Source organism: Phyllostomus hastatus, unplaced genomic scaffold, assembly GCF_019186645.2.
Source record: "Phyllostomus hastatus isolate PE091 unplaced genomic scaffold, TTU_PhHast_1.1 phas_contig_495, whole genome shotgun sequence".
NCBI lineage: Eukaryota > Metazoa > Chordata > Mammalia > Chiroptera > Phyllostomidae > Phyllostomus > Phyllostomus hastatus.
In genome coordinates this window covers 9,784,307-9,803,639 of record NW_025333895.1, presented here as the reverse complement: position 1 = coordinate 9,803,639, position 19,333 = coordinate 9,784,307, and the positions used below count along the sequence as shown (strand labels likewise).

Sequence of the window (19,333 nt, the reverse complement as noted above, 5' to 3'; positions counted from 1 at the left end):
CAGGCCCCGAGCAACCACCCCTTTGTGTCTGCCAGGCTGTCATGCTGGGCACGAAGCTGCGGCTGCAGCCAGAACTGGACGTTGAAAAGGTGAGTGTCTTTCTCATGTAAATGTCAGGTTCCCGCTTGGCTCCGGCCCAGGCCTGTCAGGCTCCCAGCACCGAGCCCTGGACGCTGCTCCCCACAGGGCGGCGGGGGGGGGTGCCAGAGGGCAGGGGTCCTGTGTTACTGCGGGACCGCAAGGGGGGCTGGGAGGAGGCGTGGGGAGGCGCCAGCGTGAGCCTCGGAGTGGTCAGCGGGCCCTCGTGCCACATGCTCACAGAGTGGCCAGTCTCCAGGAGCCCGTCCAGCGGATCAGCCTTCACCTTGTGGTGGCCAGAGGGAGTCCACAGGGGCTGCCGGGGGTGGGGCTACCCATGAGGACTGGCCTGGTGGAGGTCCCCCCTTCAGCCTGGGCTCCGGACAGCTTGACCTATGAGGCTGCCGGGGGGGCAGGGCGGGAGAAAGGGGCTTTGCTGCCGCGTGGTTCTCCCAGGGGAGAGGCTGGCACTTCCCAGGCCCAGCTTCCCAGTCCCACAGCCAGGGCCTCCCTCGGGGCCTCCTGGGGCGCCCGGGTGGCTTGGGGGTCGTGGGCCAGCGCCGGGCCCACATGCTGGCGTGCCGTCTCGCCCACAGCTAGGCATTTCTGGGCCACTGGGACCAGTGCCACTGGCTGGTCCGCTCGCTGCCCTCTGCTGAGGGTCCCCCCGCCCTTCACCCTGGAGGCCAGCTGGCCCCGGAGCCGCAGGGACGGGGCCTGGGAGCAGCAGCCTGTGCGTGTGTGTGTGCCAGTGTGCACAGGCACTGGGTGCGTGCACCTGTGCGCAGGTCCCGGGCGCCAGCGGGGTGAGGGTGCCGCCCTCCGGGAGCCGGGAGTGCAGGCTCCTTGGAGAGGCCAGGCCGGCACGCGGGCTGCCGGCACGCGGGCTGCCGGCACGCGGGCTGCGGGCTGAGGGCTGAGGGTGCGGCCCCCACTCCCTGCAGATGAGCGCGCCGCTGCTGCTCCAGGACAAGGTGAACCTCGTGGAGCGCTACGTGGACGGCTTCCCAGACCTCCAGCGGGGGCTGCTGGCTCTCATGGACTCCTGGTGCCGGCCGGGCTTTGACCTCAGAGTTGTGGCCAGGTGAGCCCCCGCGGTGCCCTGCCGGCGAGGGGCCCGCGTGGGTCGGTCTGGAGCCCCAGGGCGGGACTGGCAGGGCCCGGGGGAGCGCATTCCTGGCGGCGCGGCCCCTGTATCCGTCTCTCCGACTCCGCCCTCCGTCTTCCCGCCGTGAGGTGTTGTGGGGGGCCCGCCTCGAGCATCCACGCCGGCAGCCGCAGAGAGAAGGGACCTGCGTGTGCCACGCGAGGGTCACGGGAAGCTGCAGATGGCAGCAGGGACGTGACGCGGCGCCTGAGACTGGGGCTCAGGAGGGGGCGGGGCCGCCGCGTCACTGGCACACACACACACACACACACACGCGCACACACACACACACACACACACACACGGGGGTCGGGGGTCGTGGGGGGGCTCCTGCCGGGCGGCCTGCAGAGACACGCCGCCCTTCCTGTGAGCCCGTAGAACCGCTCGACTCTGAACCTGGGTGCACGCACCCTCAGCGTGTGGCTCACAGGGGGGGAGGGCTGGGCGGCGTCCCGCAAACCGGAAGGTCGCCCCTTCGGTTCCCGGTCAGGACACAGGCCCGGTCACGGTTTTGCCCCGGTCGGGGCGCGTGCAAGAGGCGGCCAGTAGACAGACGGTCCTCTCTGACTTCGATGTGTCTCTCCCGCTCTTACTCCCTCCCTTCCCCTCTCTTTAAAATTAAATATACAAGATCTTTTAAAAAAACAAAACAAAACCCTGTATGCGGTAGAAACGAAACCCTGAAGGCAGTCGCTGAGAAAGGAAGCAGGGCTGGGCCGGAACCTCGCCTCTCTCCCGCAGACGGTACCCGCAGGCGAGCGCCTGGAGGCCGGAGAAGCTGAGCCCCCGGGTGCTGGCGCGGCAGGTCCTGCGCCTGCTTCAGCGCTTCGGCCTGGACCCAGGTGAGCACGGCTCCACACCTGCCCAGCACCCTGCCCCCTCGGGGGGCTGGGGCCGACACCACCCAGGACCCCCAACCCCGCCGTCTCCTTCCTGTCCCCTACTCGCTCCCGCTCAGCAGCCGCTCGGGGCCTACTCACAGGGCAGGCGATGGGGCCGTGAGCCCCTCTGCCCACCTGGGGCAGCTGCCGGGAGGCCAAGCCTCTGGGTGAGGGCCGCCGAGGAGGCTGCACCTGCACTGTGCCCACCCCCACCCCCAGTGCTCCCCTGCCCTGCTCCCCGTCCTTGGGGGTCACGGCACCCTCGCCTTTCGCTCACCTCCGAGGCAGCGTGGTAGGGAGGGTGCTTTGTGGACCCAGCTTGTCTGTTGGATGGTGGGGGTTCTCTCCAGTTCCTCCTTGAGACTGTGGCTCGGCAATGGGTGTCGAATGGCATTGCATCCTCTTCCTGCTCCTCGCGGGAGGATGTGCCCTGTCCTGTTGGGTCTGCGACTAGGGCTGCCAGCCTCGCGCCCAGGTCACGGGCGCGGCCGGGCCGTCTTCCGGGCCCCCCTTGACCACGGGCCTCGCCTCTGTGCTCACGGCAGACGCCCCAGCCCGACGCTGTGCTCCAGCGGAGCCGCCTCCGGGCAGGAACCGGGCAGGAACCGGGCAGGAACCGGGCAGGAACCCGGCAGAGCGCCTTCCCTCTGAGCCTGAGCGGGGACTGCTGCTTCCCCGGCAGCCAGGCAGCAGCCGCCTGCGAGCCTGGCCCCTCTTTGCGGCAACGAGGCTACGGCTTCGTCTTGGGGTGGGGGGGGCGCAGTATTTGGGGGGTTCGTCTGTTCGGTTTTCACAAGGCCCCCTTGCTATTTGTCCAGCGTCTGCAGACGGCTGGTTCTGGGGGTTGGCTACCGGGGCTTCTCTTTTTTTATTTTCATTTCTCTGGACTGGTTGAAGTGTTAGCTTTTTCAAAGCACTGGCTTTCGGCCTTTCCCCCAAGTTGTTTGAGATAGAATTGACATGTAGCGTTGTGCTGGTTTCAGCTATACAAGGGGGGCCCCAAACAGTGGGGCTGTCTTCTGGAGCTCGGCCCCTCGTGGGGCAGGCCGCCCGTGCTGGGCGAGCGGTCTGGGGGCCCGTCTGGGCCAGGGCGCCGGCCGGCGTTGCTGTGAGAGGCTACGTTTGGCTTTGGCGAATTTTCCCAAAGATTCTTCACCACGTTTGCCCATTTCACGAGGGGCGGTTGACCGGCACACCCGGCCATGCCGTGCAGGGTGCTCAGCGGTTCTGGACCCAGCAAACGGCGTGGCCCCGTGCCCCGCCCTCCCCCTGAGCAACGGTTTTGGTTCCCCGGGCGCAGCAAGGCCTCCAAGGGAAATGTGGACGAGGTGAGACAAAAAGTGGCAGAAGCACTAACAGACACCAAAACCGATGACCTTGAAAACTGTTCTGAGCGGTGGGAAAAGTCTCCACTGGGTTTGCTCCCAGCGAGCGTACGTCGGAGGGGGCCGGAGGGGAAGCACGTGAGAGCAAACACACGATTTTTTGTGAGCGGCGCCGGCGCATTCTGGGGTGCCCCCGCGCACGACGCAAGGACCCAATACTTGTGCGCGTTGTGAAGTGGTCCCCATCCGTCACCTCCACGGTCACACACGTTTTCTTGCGACGGGAACCCCCGACACCTCTGTGACACGGTGTTGTGGACCGCAGTCACCACGCTGTGCGTGACACCCTTGGGCGTCACCCCTCTTCGCCGGATGTCTGCACCTTTCGGCCGCCTTCATGCGTCCCCTCCCACGCGCGCCTCTGCGGCCTGCAGCCTCTTCTCGAGAGTCCGGGCTCGAGTTCAGACGGCGCTCCGGGCGACGCCTGCCCGTGGGCGGTGTTCCGTCCGTGTGGTCACCAGTGGTCACGAGTGGCAGGGCCGTTCTCTCTGACGGCCGCAGGCCAGGGCCCCGCCTCTGCGCCCCCACCCCCCGCCCACTGGTGGACGCGTGGGCTGTCTCCGCGTCTCGAGGACCGTGAACGGCACCACACTGAGCACGGGGAGCGGGCGTCTCTTCAAGGCCCCGATTTCACTTCCTCCAAACCAACGCCCAGAAGTGGGGTGTCTGGGTCATGGCGCGACTCCTCACTTTCCGAGGGGACGCCACGCTGTTTGCTGTGGTGGCGGCACCGACCGACATCCCTGCCCGCAGGGCACGGGGCTGACCAGGCCCAGGCATGCCGCTCTGACAGAGCTAAACTTCTCGTCTTTGAAAGCCGTCTCTCCTCTCTCTCCGGCTCCTCTGGGCTCCCGGCGCACTGCAGCTGCGCCCTGAGGGGACTGGCTACAGATCTCCCTCACCCACCTGTGTGGCGTCTGCGGGGTTTGGGATGGCTCTGGCGGGGGGGGGCGGAAGCCGAGGCCCCAGGGGGGCAAGGGGGGGCAGCCCATGGGGGCTGGAGGGCCTGGCCCTGAGCCCGCCCTCTCTTCCAGAACTGTGTCCCAACGTGGCCGCCCAGCAGCACCTGGCCACCCTGCAGCACCTGTGCTACCTGCGGTTTGTGGAGGTGTGTGCACCCCAGTTCGAGGCCCGGCCCTGGGCCCGCGGCAGCGAGGCCGACGCGAGGCTGCGCCCAGGCCCCTGGGGCTGCCGCTGGAAAAGCTTGGTGTCCCTTTGCAGGGCAGCATGACTCAGGAGAGCTGGGCGGACCACGTGCGGGTGAGTCTGGCCCGGGGACGCCCGGCCTGAGGTGGGCACAGACTCACTCGCGGCATGGGGGTGGGCGCCCCAAGAGAGCGTGTGCACGTGGGCAGACTGGGCGTGCATGTGCGGTTGTGTGGAGCGGGCGTGTGGTCCCAAAGCCCCAGCAGGCTGGCGAGGAAGGTGCAGAGAAAGAGCCCCCTGCCCAGCAGAAGTGCCGTCTCAGCAGCCTTTCGGCCAAGCAGGAGGCAGCTGTCCCCACCACAGGGGTCACTGCGGGCACAGGCTCAAAGTGGCCTTGGAGAAAGGTGGGGTCTGGGGGATCCAGGTCCAGCATGCACAGGGACCAGTCTGTGGCATCAGTCACCTCCCCCCCGGGGCGGACAGCGCACCATTTATTGTCCCGAGCGGTGGTCAGGCCAGCTGTGTCCAGCGGGGGGCAGTGCTGAGCTGCCCCTGGAGTAACAGGGTGGGGGGAGTGTGGTGAGTCACTAGGGAGGAACTCAGACCCCAGGGCAAGGCCCGGAAGGCCGGTCCCCCCTGGGTGCCGAGGCCGAGGCTGCCGGAAGGGCAGCGGACATCCTGAGGAATGCGGAGGGGTTTCCACATATTGTCGTCCACGTGGGAACCTGCGGCCCTCGGGAAGCAGGGGACCCGAGGTCTGAGGAGGCGCCCGGCCTGCCGGCCGGCGAGCAGGGCCTCCTCGGGAGCAGCAGGGCCTCGGAGGCTGGAGATGGGAGGGAAGGGGCTCCAACCCCATCCCTCCCCGTGTCCTGGGCGCCAGGACCCAGCCCCTAGGCTGGGACCCGTGGGTGCAGGTTCCCTGGGCCAAGCTCCCACACTGGAGGTGGGGGTGGGGCAGCCAACGGACAGGAGCCCCGTGAGGCCCTCACAGTCGCTGCTGCCCAAGGGCTGCCCCTCTGCCCACTCTCTGGACTGTGGGTTCAGGGGTGTCCCATGAGCTCGCCCCCCCCGAGCACGATGGTGACCGAGGGCGGGGCAGCTGGAGGGCCAGGCCCTGGGGAGAGGGCTGAGGAGGCGCAGGGCCGGCTGGGTTCCCGCGGCCCGAGGGGAGGGGGTGTCAGTGTCCCTGCAGGGGCAGCATGCCCCCTGCCCCAGGCAGAGCCGGGCAATCTGGCCCACACCCTGCCCTGTCCACAGGGCCTGGTGGGGCCCAGCGAGTGGCTGCAGGAGCAGCTGCTGCAGCTGCTGGCCTCGCACGGCGACGCAGCCACGGTCGCCCGCTGTGTCCGGGACCTCACGCTGCCCGAGGAGCGGCTGCCGGCCGCAGTGGCCACAGAGCTCGGCCGGCTCAGGCTGCACGGCAGGTGAGCAGCGAGGGGCCGCCTGGCTCTGGTGGGAGCCCACGGGGTGGCGGGCCCTCGCAGGCTTGGAGGCCAACGAGGGGGCACGCCCTTGGGCCCCTGTCCCTTGGGAAGTGGCTGCACGAGTCACACAGGCCAGTGGTTTGGAAATCAGACCAAGAAGAGAGAACCAAGAAGGGGGTGCGCACCCGTTCCCAGAGTGCAGGTGCGCAGAGCAGCCTCGCACCCCAGGGGCCTGCGGGCCCGAGGGCAGAGGCGTGGGCGGAAGACCGCAGGGCAGTCCCTGCGGGGGGGGGGGGCGGGGCCCAGGGGCCCCAGGTGCCACCGCTGTGCTCCTCCCAGGACGGCCGAGGCGCCTTCGGAGGACGAGAAGGACCGTTACTACCAGCTGCCCATCGCCAGGGAGCACGTCCACTTCCTGGCCTCGTGGGCGGCCCTGTCCGGGCACGAGGAGGAGCTCCTGCAGGTGGGCCCCCGGGCCGTGGGGCAGTCGCGCAGGCCGGTCTACAGGCCCGGCCCCTTCTGTGCAGAGCAAGGGGCCGCCCGGCCCGTGTTGGGGTTCCCAGGTGGTTGGGCCCTCCCCACAGAGGCGCCTCCCCTGGCCTGGGCCCCCGGGAGCCGGGCGGGCAAGCCGTGCCCTTCCAGCCCCCGGCTGCGCCCGCTCAGGCCCACCTCTGTCCACAGCCCGGCCAGGTGGTCGGCCTGGACCTGGAGTGGAAGCCCTGCTTTGGCGCCGGGGGCCGGCCCCGAGCGTCCCTCATGCAGGTGGCCGTGGAGGGCCGCGTGTTCCTGCTGGACCTGCCCGCGCTCTCACAGCCGCCGGGAGGGCGGGAGGCCCAGGCCTTCTCCCGGCTGGTGTCCCGGCTGCTCTCGGACCCGTCCATCACCAAGCTGGGTGAGCGCAGCCCCCGCCACGCCCCGCCGGGCCTGCCTGCCCCCAGGGAGGGCGCGGGGCGGCCAGGGCACCTCCCTGGGGCCTGTCACCCAGTGGCCCCTGCACACAGGTTATGGGATGGCGGGGGACATGAAGAGCCTGGGGGCCACCTGCCCGGCCCTGGCCCATGCGCAGAAGCTGCTGCGGGGCGACATGGACCTGCTGCGGGTGCACAGGCAGGTGAGCGCGGCAGGGCAGGCCGGGGACCCACAGGGCTGGCGGGGTGCCCTCTCCCTGTCTCTGGGCCTGGCCCTGCCCCCTGACCACAGGTGACCAGGAGCGCAGACTGCAGGGTCCCCAGGAGGGTGTCACTGCATGTGCCTCGATTTCCCCGGAACCAGCCCAATTGTGGGCTCTGCTCAGGAGCCCTCGGCATGAATCGTGGGGGTTAAGATATCAGGGAGCCGCAGAACTGACCGGCAGGCAGTGACCGTGGCCCTGAGACCCCGGCACAGCCAGCCTCAGCCATCCTTGCCCCTCTGTCCCTGCAAGGGCCACCATGGAGCGCAGGGCCTTCCCCAGAGCCCCAAGGGCGGCAGCGAGGGCGTGGCCAGTGACCAGTGGCTGTCCTCCCTCCAGGGCGGGCCTCACCCTGAGGGCGCTGTCTTGGCAGATTCGGGTGACCGATGTGCCTGCCCTGGGCATGGACGGGGCTAGGGGGCCACGGGGCCTCAGCCTCCTGGTGCAGCAGGTGCTGGGCAGGCCCCTGGACAAGACACAGCAGCTCTCCAACTGGGACCGGCGGCCACTGGACGAGGGGCAGCTGCTGTACGCAGGTGTGTGCCCCCCGCCTGCCCCCCCGCCTGCCCCCATGCCCCCCCAGAGCAGGAGGCTAAGGCTGACTGCTGTCTGTCCAGCTGCTGATGCCTACTGCCTGCTGGAGGTGTACCAGGCACTGTGCAGAGAGCCTGCCCGCTTCCACCTGTCCGGAGACCTGGCCAGGAGCCTGCGGCCGGAACGCAGCCAGAGGCCAGGGGTTTGGCAGCCGCCCCACCCGCAAGAGGCCTCAGCTCCACCCCAGCAGGTGACTGGAGCCCCTCGGGGTCCCTCCGTAGAGTTCTCAGGGAGGAGGGCCGCAGCCCGCACCGTGGGGACCCGGTGAGGATGGAGGCCTGGGGGTGGGGCGTGGGGCACGGGCTCCCTAGAAAACTCGGAGTGTGTCCTGCCCCCAACGTCCAGGGCAGCATCTGGCTGTGTCTCAGTGCCCCCAGAATCCTGAACCCCACTTCAGGACATGTGGGACCCCAGGAAGTGAGCAGTCTCCTTCTGGGGTCCCGTGTGGGTGGTTCTGTATCGTTTTACCTGTTTCCTGCATCGAGCACAGGTTGCTCATGACTCCCTTCACAAAGTTCTGAAAAGAAGAGGGACCACACAGCCCTGCAGCCCGCGCTCCCCACCAGGTCGGGGGGTGGGGCGGGGGCCCGAGGGGTGCGGCTGCTGAGCGGGCCGTGTTGCAGGTGCCCGCGGCCCCCGAGGTTCCGGCCAGGGCCTTCCGCGTGGTGTGTGACAGCATGCTGCAGGGGCTGGCGCGCAGGCTGCGCTGCCTGGGTGCCGACGCGCTCGTGCTGGGCGCCGGCGAGGACCACCGCCGAGTGTCCGAGGTGAGTGGGGCTGCTCCGAGCTGCCTGCCGGGTCCCACACCCCAGCCGGGGGGCTCTACTGGGGGCAGGGCCGGAGGGGTGGGTGTGCGGTGGGGCGGTGGGCACCTCACGGCCTCCCCACCCCGGGGCCGAGGGCAGAGCCCCTGGAGCCCCAGACACAGCCGGGGTCTGACCGCTGGAGCCCACCTGGCTCCTCTGACACAGGCAGACCCTGGGAGGTCCTGTCCCCTGGGTGTCCTTTGGCACTCGGACACGCTGCACACCCAGAGGCCCTTCCGTCCTCTGAGAAGTCAGGGTGGACGCCCGGTGTGAGAGCAGGGTGCTCTCCACGCGGGCTCCCTGCCCACCCGTGTGGGCCCCACTGGGGGCAGCAGCCCCAGGGCGGTGGAGAAGCACCCTGCCAAGTGGGCCACAGCAATCGCAGCCTGTGTCTGGTCGTCCACAGAGACTTGTCTGGCCCCCCGTGGAGGTCACTGTCGTCAGATACAAGGGGACCTGAGTGTCCGGCGTTTTTCATGCCTGTGTCCTACCAAACAGCCCCGAGACCCCTACTGGGTAGGGGAGACAGGCTGCCCCCAGCACAGGGAAGGCGGCGCTGTCCTCGGTGGCCAGGCTGGTGGGTACGGGGGGGGGGCCGCTCACGTGGCCACAGCTGCCCGCTCGGGACCAAGCAGCTGCCTCCGAAAGCAGGGGCGGAGCATGCGCGGTGAACGCCTTTCCCACAGGTTTCCCCAGGCGTAACTCACATACCCCGGAACTCCCGACACAGCAGGGGAGTTCTCACTGTGCTTGAGTGTCACCCCCGGCCCCCGGCCGTCCGCTTCCCCTCTGCTGACGCGCCCCTTCTGGGCATTCCATTCCGCCGCTCCCTACGAAGTGCGGCCTTTGGGGGCTGGCTTCTCTGGCACCGCCCTGTCCAGGTTCATCCGCGCAGTGGCACGTGTCGGCCCTGGGCTCCTTCTTGTGACCGCGCAGTTTGCTTTGGTGTGGGCGGCCTGTGGCTGTGGACGCGGCCTCCCCACCTCCCGAGAGCGGGTGCCTTGATTTAGGCGGGAGCCCCTGGGCAGAGCCGGCAGAGCCCCCGTGGGCCAGGCTCCACGGAGCTCTCCCCACCGCGTGGGAAGTGCCGGGGCAACGTTAGGGACGGTACAGACTTCGGCCCCGGGGCACAGAGCCACTGGGACAGGCACCCGCAAATGGGGAAGTAACTTTGAACCCAAGTGGGGCGGGGGGAGGGGGCAGGAGGAGTTCTGCGGATCAAGACAGAAAAACCCTAGACGACCTTGGACAGAAATGCAGACGCTCGGGCTCCACAGGTGCGCGCTCGGAGGCCGGATCACAGCAGCGGAAGCGGCACGCACCCGGGACACCCGCAGGGCGGAGGACAGACTGCGGGTGCTGGAAGGGTGGCAGGGCCCGGGCGAGCCGGACCCAGCTGGGGCCGCCAGTGCAAGGACAGGGAAACGTCACCGTTTGTCAGACGAGAGGGCCCAGCACGCCGAGGGCACGGGAGGCGGGCCCCGCGGAGCTGTCACCCTGACCCTCGGTCTGGTCCCAGCCTGGAGACCAGCCTCCCCCACGTGTTCCTCCGAATCCTCCGACTCGTCCGCCTCCCGGCCTTCCGCTCCGGCCCCTGACGGGCTCCACGTGCTGCGCACGCGCCCTGCGAGCAGCGGCGGCTTCCTGCCCGCGCGCTCACGCTGTAGCCCACGTCGGCCGCCGCAGGCACGTAGGCCCCGCCCCGTCGGGCCGGCGTGATGGCGCAGACGCCGCTGAGGCCGTGGAGCGTCTTCCGCAGAGAAGTTCTTAGCGGTGGGAGCCGCTGCCTCCCTTTTCGTTTCCAAGTCCTCTGTTCGCGCCGAAACTCCCGAGCAGATGAACGAGGCGTTTCGTATGAAAGGGCCGCTTCGGGCTCCGTTTTCTGCGCCTTTGATGAGAACCATGAACACACACGAGCACGAGCAAGAAGAGAACGGGGCCGCTGCAGGTCTCGCGCAGAGGGCGCCGCCACGCGTTCAGCCGCCTGCCACGCGACGCTCGGGCTCGGGCGTGTGGCTCGTCCCGGCTCACGCCGGCAGCTTCCCGTTTTGCTGCCGTGGTGCACGGTGGCGTCCTGTTTCCTGCCGGCACCACGGCTCCCAGCTCCCTGAGGACCGGTCTCCGCTCCAGAAACCTTACAAAAGTCTCCGAGATTCTTCCAGACTGGCTGTCAGTGCTGTGGGGCGCTCTTTGTGGGCATGTGACCCACAAAGGCGACGGCAGTTTTAGTCCTTCCTATCCAGTGCTCATGGTTTTTTAAAAGATTTTATTGGGAGAGGGAGGGAGAAAGAAAGGAGGGAAACATCCATGTGTGGTTGCCCCTCACGCGCCCCCCACTGGGCACCTGGCCCTGCAACCCAGACGTGTGCCCTGACCGGGAATGGAACTGGCGACCCTTTGGCTCACAGGCCAGCACACAGACCACTGAGCCGCACCAGGCAGGGCCAACAGGGTGTCATTTCTAATTTAGAGAGAATGTGTCAACACCAAGTCCAGGGTTCCCCACCACACACAGGCCATGGATGCCCCACGACCCCGTGTGGGCTTCACGTTCTCACTGTGGGCAGAAGCGAGTCCCACCAACTTCCCCGCAGCTGCTGGGGGAGGCGTGGAGGGTCAACCCCACCCCTTCCTGTGTGATGGGCGGACGAGTTCCCCACGTGGCCCCAGGAGCTACCTTGCCCACCCTGCCTCACTGCCTTGGTGTGCGGTCCCTCAGATCCGTGTCCCCCAGGAGCATGTCCAAGGTGCAACTTTTCTTTCCTGTCACCTTCTTTCCCAGCCTGAGAGACGAGCTGGAGGGTTCTCCTCTTTTGGGTTCCCTGCAACTTTGAGTGACAAGTGGACTGTCACCTGCACAATGTCAGCTGACTTCCCACAAAACATCCCAGGCCTGGTACCTCCACTGGCTGTGTCTTAGTCACCGTGGCAACTGCACCTTCTCCTCCTGGGATATGTCAGGCAGGACAGCTGCTGGGGCTCCCAGCGGAGCCGGAGGGTCTGCCGCACTCGCTGGGCCCGCCTGCCACGTCGCCCCTCCGGGGCCGGTCCCACCGGCGAGTCGGTTCACGGAACGAGGATTTGGCGTAGTTGATCCTTCCCGTCGCATTTTTGGTCTCTGTCTCATTAATTCTTATTCTTATCTTTATAGTTTCCTTCCTTTGCTTTTGTGGGGTTCTTTCCAAGTGGAGTGCTTAGCTCTTTAATTCTCAGCCTTTTAATTTTTACAACGTAAACAATTCAAGACCATAAATTCTTCTTGAAGTCCTGTTTTCACTGCATTCCATCATTCCATAATGTATTTTCATTGGTCTTTTTTTTTTAATTTTGAGTAATTTTTTAGCGTCTGTTATAATTACTTATCTAGAGGATGTTTTTTAACTTCAGAAAGCTTGGAGCTGGGGGGCTTTGTAGTTCTCTTGTCAGCTAAAGTGGCTCTCTAACTCGACCGAGTGTAGCCAGGGGGTGAGCCTCTGCCCACCAGATGCTGGTGCCCCCGCCTCGAAGCCACGGGCGGCCCTTTGCAGCCACGTTCCCCGTGGACTTCAGAAGGACACGCGTTCTCCGGGCTCATCCACGGCTCCCTCCTGCACAGTCACACTCACACCATCACAGCCGTGCACACGCAGAGTCACACTCAGGGGGTCAAGCTCACTGAGTGTGCTGCTCACATTGCACGCACATGGCCGACTGAGCCCTGGTCGGAGCTCCCGCTCGCCCTGCTTTCCCTGTTCTTGTCCCCCCCTTCCGTTCTCCCAGCCTCCCCGCCCGTGTTTGGAAGCCCCGAATCCCGGCGCTGTTCTTCTGGGGCTCACCCGAGAACACGTGTGCTCGACCTCGCAGCGTCGGGAGCGCGCGTCGGTGCGGGGTCTCGCTCAGCCTCCTCTCCCACCGCCGCCCCGCGCGCCCGGCACCGCTTTCCGTTCCGCACAATGGACACCCCGCGGGCTCTCTGCGCCCGCAGGCCAGGCCGCTCTGAGGAGAAGCCCCGGGGCCTCCCCCTGCCCTGCCCTGCCCTGCCCTGCCCTGCCCTGCCCTGGGCTGCGCTGCCTCCCCGAGCGTTTTCACTCCCCCTCGCGCGCACGGGGCGGGGCGGGCGGCGGAGAGTGCGGCGGCGTTCGTGCCTGCAGGTGGGCCGCACGCGGAAGGGCATCCGCGGTGGCTGCGGAGACCCCGTGATGCGTCCTCCGTCACCCTCGCGGAGCCGGCCGCTCCGTTCCGTGTTTTCCTCTGCCGACTTCGCTGCGTGTGTTTTCAATGTGCGTTCCTCACGTAGGCATATATCTGTCATCACCACAAATAACCACTCGCCTTGTTGCTTTTCCTTTCCTTTTTTGTGGTGAAATAACAAAGTGTGTCACCACAACAACACTTAAATGTGTAATTCAGTGGCTTAAGTACATTCCCAAGTGGTGTGCAGCCGTCAGCAGTGCCTGTGTCCAGACGTTTTCCATCATCCCAGACACCACGCCCGCACGCTCCGTCCCCTGCCCACCTGCCCGCCCGCCTGCCCTGCTGCCCGCGGGCCCGCTGTGTCCCTGAGAGTTCGACTCCTGTCAGCACCACACGCGGCAGAATCACACACTGCGTGTCCTCTTTTTAAAACATTTTATTTACTTGTTTTTAAAGAGAGGGCAAGGTTAGGAGAAAGAGGGAGAGGAACATCAGTGTGTGGTTGCCTGTTTTGCGACCCCCACTGGGGACCTGGCCTGCAGCCCAGGCGTGTGCCCCATTTGGGAATCGAACCTGCAACCCTTTGCTTAGCAGACTGGTGTTCAATACACCAGCCAGGGCTAGAGACTGCTTTTTAAATTTAATTTTGGCTCTGGCTGCTGTGGCTCAGTGGTTTGACACTGGCTTGTGAACCAAAGGGTCCATGGTTCGATTCCCAGTCTAGGGCACAAGCCTGGGTTGCAGGCCAGGTCCCCAGTCGGGGGTGCAAAAGAGACAACCACACACACTGATGTTTTTCTCCCTCTCTTCTTCTCTAAAATAAATTTTTTTAATGTAATTTTGTTTGTAATTATGTAAAATGTCTGCACGATCCTAAGACCACATGAGGCAATGCCCAGGACTCAAGCTGCAGGCCCCTGAGGGCAGCTGGAGCCCAGGCAGGGGCAACTCTGGGGGACAGAGGCAGCCCCAGCCCCGGAAGGCCATGGGCCCCTCAGTGGTCGGTCTTGCCTCTTGCACAGGTCGCCAGGCAGGAGGGAAGGATCATCCTGACCTCAGGGCTGCCATACCACAAGGTGAGGACCCCGCCGGCACCGGCCCCTCGACCACCCCCACCTCAGGTCCAGCCGGGTGGCCGGGGGACTCGGGGCTCACCCGGCAGCGCTGGTGTCCCGCGTGGGCCAAGGGGGTGCTCCGGGGCCCAGGGCTGGGGGAGGTGGGGCGGCCCGAGCCACTCAGGGCTCAGAGCCCGCGTCTCTCCGCAGCTCCGGGCCCAGGTCGGCGCGGGGCGCTGCCTCTGGGTGGACTGCTCCCTGAAGGCCCGGGAGCAGGCGCAGGCGGTGCTCCGGCATTTCAACGTGCGTGTAACCCACTCGGACATCTTCAGCCGATGCCAGGTGGGTCCCTTGCGCCCTAGGGCTGCCGGGGCGCCATCTGTGCGGTGGGCAGCTTAGCATGTCCCTGGCAGGCAGCTGGACAGCAGAGGCCATGTGCCTTGGCCTCTCTGCCCATCTGAGCCTCAGCCACTGCCCTCCTCTCAGGGCTTTCTCCTCCTTGACACCCCCACATGCCCCCACACTGTGCGCAGGGCAGGTGAGGGCTGGAGGCAGGTGGTGGTGGCTGAGGCCGAGGGTGCAGCACAGAGTTAGGTCTGGGGACTGTCCTGCCCCCAGGGCCAGCGGCCCATGGGGGTTCTGGCTGGAGGAGAGGAAGCCCTTGAATTCCTGTGTGGCCAGGTGTGGGCTGAGGTTCCATTTTCCGAGGGCGCTGTTTTCCGAGGGCGCTATCCACAGTGCAAGGAGGCCCCTGGGTCTGACCCGGCATCCGGAGGGGTCTGGGGGAGGAGACCCCCAGGTGGGGGCTGCGTGCTGGGCGGACCCGAGGGTGGCAGGTGCTGACTCACCCTGCAGTGAAGGGGGCTCCCCTTTCTCCCTCCTGCTGGCTGGGTGTCTCTCTGAGCTCTCGGGGCCCCGGGCTGTTTGGCCAAGGGGGAGGTGATGCAGGCTGGAACATTCCGGATGTGGGCCACAGCAAGGAGGGGTCCATAGTGCTGCCCCACCTGGCTCGCTCCTGCGCCAGCACCCCTGGGCGGGCGCCCAGCAGAGTGTGAGGAAGGAGGGGCCGCGGGAGCCGCCCAGGCCTTTCCTCTGGGCTGCACTCGCTGGAGAGGGACAGGAACCCTGTCTGCTGCCTCTTTGTCCTCCAGCCGGCGAGTGTCGTGAAGACCCCAGGACGTCCGGGAAGCAGGGGGGCCTTTTAATGAGATTTCAGAGCCTCCCCCATGCGTTTTCTTGAGAAAACAGGAAGTCGGGGAGCTGGGAGGAAGTGCGCACCGGTGGCCTGGGAAACCGCGTGCCGGAGCCCGGCCGGCTCTCCGCCAGGCCCGCCGAGGCCAGGCCGCCCACGGCCCCACGGGGCGAGGGGGACTTGAGCCGTGACAGGGCACCTGGGGTGGGCGTGGGGCTGGCCCAGACGCTGGGAGGCAGAGTGCGCCCCGACGGGGACCTCCGAGTCACCAAAGGGACCGGGCGGTGCCTGGCAGGACGTCAGTGGACAGATCTGGAGTGCCCGGACCGCAGGGCAGGGAGGCGGGAGGCCAGAGGCAGAGCTGGCTGGCACCTGAGCGATTCTGGTGTGCAGCCAGGCGCCAGGGTTTTAGGCTGAGCCTGTGGTGCGGGAGGGTCGGCGTGGGGTCTGGTGTGGAGGTGTGGAGGGTGGGTCAGGCACCGAGCCCTGGGGGTCGAGGCATGGGGGAGGGGATTCGGCTGCCTCAGCCCATCCTCCCTCTCCCTGGCCGCTGAGGCGGGGGACAGAGACAGGGTCCACGGCTCCACTCCCGCTGTGCGGCTGCCCCGGCCAGCCGTGAGGGACACGCAGAGTGGGAACGGGGTGGGTCCCGAGCAGAGAGCTACGTGTGTGGCCCCAGGGAGGGGCCGGCCGCTGCAGGTGCCACAGGGGACGGGCGTGTGGTGTGAGGCCAGACAGTGCGCCCAGTGGGCCTTTGTCAGGAAGTGGGGACCCCAGGACCTGGGGAGCCACCGAGACTCACAGCCGTCCTGCAGGCCCCAGCCGGGGAGGAAAGCAGGCTGTGTGTGCCCAGGGCAGGACCCGCCCTGGGTGGTAGACGGGTGTTTTGGGGGATCCACAGGTAGGCACCAGGAGGCCCCCTGAAAGGCCAGGGTGGATGGGGGCGGGTGAGCAGAGAAGGGGGTCTTTGAGAAGCCAGGGTTTATTTCTACTTCCGAGCCTGGGTCCGTGAGCACGGCGGCGCCCTGGGCACGGGGGCGGGGAACCAGCTCGCGCCGTGTCTCCCCGGCCAACGGGTAGCCCTGGTGCTTCCACCCGAGGCCGGGTCCCCGTCTCCAGGTCAGAGGCAGCTGCCAGCCCAGCGCAGCGGCCCCTGTGCACAGGGTCCACGCGGGCCTCGCCCCTCCTTCCCACCCACCTCCCCAGCCCCTCGGTGCGGCATTCCGGCGAACCCCAGCCCAGCCCCAGCCCAGCCCCAGCAGCAGCTGGGAACAGCTGACCGCCAACCCTGCACATGGCCGCCCCCACTCCGGGCCCAGTGTTGCGGGGGGTGGGGGCGGGATGCTGTTCTCAGGGCCGGCCAAGTGGACTTGAGGCCCTCCCACAGGTGGACACTGACAAGCCTAAAAAAGGTGTCCCCAGACACCCCGAGGTGCTGGCCTGAGGCTCAGCACAGCAACCAGGCTGGCCCCGTGGGGCCGCCGAGTGCCGCTCTGCCCACAGGCCGCGGCGAGGGCTGGGGTGGCACACAAGCCCGTCTGGACGTCAGAGGGCGCTGGCCGGTAGAGAGCGGCACCCTCAGACTGACCCGGAGACGGCCCGCCCTGCACCCCAGCAGCCTGAGCGCCTGGCGCTGGCCCAGAGCCTGCACTGCCCCCCACCCCGGCCAGAGCTGGCCGCCTCCCTGGAGAGCTCCCACCGCCAGGCCGAGTTTCCATTTCTCTTCCTTCCTTCTGCTATTTCGGTGCCGTTCCCAGAGGGAAAGCCCGCTCGGCGCACGGCGTTCCCAGAGTGAGCGCGGCCGCTCTCGGCGCCGGCGCGTCAGGGGCACCGAAGGCAGGGGTGACGGTGGGAGAGGGCCGTCGGGGCCCGGCCCGGCCAGGGTCTGCAGCCTGGCCTCCCCCACGCCCAGCCCCTGGCCCGGAGCGGCGCTGGTGCGGCACGCGGCAGGTGCCCCGGGCACGGGGACCCCCGCCCTGGGACGTCTGCTGTGGGGACGGAGCCCCCGGAGCCCACCGGCTGCCTCTGGCTGGCGGGCAAGGGGCGGTGGTCTCTTCCTGGAGGGCGGGCTGGGACCCCAAAGCTGGTGGCCTGGGCCTGGAATGGTCCCCCAGGAGCTTCTGCCAAGAGGACATTCCCAGTGCCGTCCACCATGGGAAAATATTTTATCAAAGAAAGCTAAGTTTAAAAAAAAGCCTACGCACGAACCCCTGACGTGGTGGCCCCAGCGAAACATCTATTTTTACTGTCCCTCCGGTCCCCTCCACGTGGTGGGGAGCGGGCCATGGCCCGAGTGGGAGAGAGGGGGTGGCTCCCGGAAGCAGGCACCCAGAGTGTGGCCTGTGCGGGGGACCCCAGGGCAGCTGTGCCCCAATGCCCACGGCCAGAGCCCGGACTGAGGGCGGCCAGAGTGCCTGGGGCCTGGAGACCCTGCCTCCCTCCTGCCGGCCCACCCCAGACACAGGGACAGACAGGAAGAGGCTCGGGCACTGACCCGCCCCTCCCTGGCCTTTGTGCTGCGCGGCCCCCAGCCCAGTTCCCACACTCGGGGCCCCCAGGGTCACACAGGCACAAAGGCTGTGGGAGGGGGGCCGGGAGCGCTGAGGGGGGACCGTCGGAGCCCTGGCCGGTGCAGAGGTGCCCGGGCTGTCTCGGGAGTCTCGGGGGCGGTGGGAGCCACCAGGCAGGCCCCGGCAGGACTGGGGCCCAGTGTGCCCAACTCGGGATGCTGACCGAGTGATGGCGGATGGGCAGGGTCAGCAGAGCCCCCCGGGCCGAGGGTGGGGGAGGAGGGCCAGGCTGGTAACTGCACCCCATGAGGCGGTCCCAGGCACTCCACACGGCCTGTGGGCGCCCCCCCCCCGCCCCTTCCCCTCCCAGAAGAGCCCTGGGTCTCAGCCAGGGCCCAGCCTCAGGGCCCCGCGGATGGTCCTTAGGGGGCTGAGGACCTGGACCTCACTGCCCAGGAGACCCCTGGCCCTGGTGGCCCTGATCCAACCCCAGGCACTTCAGGGAGGGCCCTGGCACTGCTGAGCTAGCCTGTCACCCGCCCCCTCCACGCTGAAGCCCCGCTGCTGCTGCTGCACCGGGCCACTCAGCGGTCCCCCGTCCCCTCCCTGCACTGTCCCTGGGGCTGGCCTGGGCTGAGGTGCCTTCGGCCGCATCTCTGCACCAGCGCCCGGGGAGTGGGCGTGTGAGCCCTCGGCCTGGCGCACACCCTCTCTCCTTCCCCCTGCCGTGTCTGGGGGGGGCGGGGCTAGACCCGGCAGTCAGCCCCCCTCTGCTCTGACCGTGGGCATTCTGGGGCCTCAGGACAGGCTTCTCCAGCTGCACGGTGGACGCTGACAGAAGGGCGGGCACAGGCCCTGTCCACTTCTGGAAGGGGCGACAGCTTAAAGCCGGCCCTCAGAGGGTGGCCCAGGCTGCTGTGGGGATGGGGCCTCGAGCACACATGCCCCCTCACTGTCAGGGTTCCGCCCGTCCACGTGAACCCCGACCCCCCCGGCAGGACTCCAGCCCCCGCCGGACTCCAGCCCCGGCCAGGCCGGTGACGCGCAATGCTGCTTCTGAGGCCAGGCAGCCGGGCCCGGAGGAGCTCGGCAGCTCTGTGCCGGCCTCTCGGGCTGTGGTCTGTCGGGAGCGCCCCCGACGCGTCAGAGGACACGGGTCCTCCGGTCCCTCTGCTCCATGGGCCACTGTCACGGTCCGTCCCCTGAGGCCCCGGCCGTGGAGCCATCCGGAGCCGCTGGCCAGCCCCGAACCCGCCGCCCCCAGGGCTCTGCCTGCAGCCTAGAATTGGCCTGGGGGCCCCGGGGAAGGAGGGTCTGCCTTGAGCGTGGGGGGCGCAGGCCTCCAGGCACAGAGGGGCGCAGGGGCCACTCGGGGCTGCACAGCAGAGGCGCCCCCTCAGCCCGAGGGTCCCCGATTCGCAGCACACCACAGCCGTCGAGCTCAGTCACGTGAAACTCAACCCCCAGCGGCCGCAGATGCCACAGGGGCCTGGCCGGCATCTCACTGTGGGTGGGGGGCACTCTCCTCGCCTCGGGGCACCTGCAGCCCCAAAGCCCGGCTGGTGGCCCCGGGCCTGGCTCAGGGCCGCAGGCCTCTGCACACCCCCGGCCCACTGGGCCCCGGGTGGAGCGGGCAGGGCCGGCCGGGCGGCCTCCGAGCTGTGCGGGCTGAGTGGCTCCAGGTGGGTGGGGGGAGGGGAGCAGCCTGACCGGTGGGGCCTCAATCGGGTGGGCAGGGTGGCCCCAGGGGTGAGACCCCTGACAGCCTGGG

The 19,333-nt window shown here is 67.7% G+C and overlaps 1 protein-coding gene across 3 annotated transcripts in view; it reads left to right on the top strand.

The window, feature by feature from the left end:
- Window positions 1-19,333, top strand: part of EXD3 (exonuclease 3'-5' domain containing 3) — a 40,312-nt gene that overhangs the window by 9,744 nt on the left and 11,235 nt on the right. For all 3 annotated transcript variants that reach the window (XM_045846405.1, XM_045846407.1, XM_045846406.1), the window contains 14 exons: window positions 36-89; window positions 1,023-1,162; window positions 1,967-2,067; window positions 4,526-4,599; window positions 4,713-4,751; window positions 5,895-6,061; window positions 6,401-6,524; window positions 6,743-6,953; window positions 7,063-7,172; window positions 7,606-7,768; window positions 7,850-8,016; window positions 8,450-8,593; window positions 13,828-13,881; window positions 14,071-14,202. In XM_045846405.1, the coding sequence (XP_045702361.1) occupies window positions 36-89; window positions 1,023-1,162; window positions 1,967-2,067; window positions 4,526-4,599; window positions 4,713-4,751; window positions 5,895-6,061; window positions 6,401-6,524; window positions 6,743-6,953; window positions 7,063-7,172; window positions 7,606-7,768; window positions 7,850-8,016; window positions 8,450-8,593; window positions 13,828-13,881; window positions 14,071-14,202 (1,680 nt within the window). The remainder of the gene's footprint in view (window positions 1-35; window positions 90-1,022; window positions 1,163-1,966; window positions 2,068-4,525; window positions 4,600-4,712; window positions 4,752-5,894; window positions 6,062-6,400; window positions 6,525-6,742; window positions 6,954-7,062; window positions 7,173-7,605; window positions 7,769-7,849; window positions 8,017-8,449; window positions 8,594-13,827; window positions 13,882-14,070; window positions 14,203-19,333) is intronic.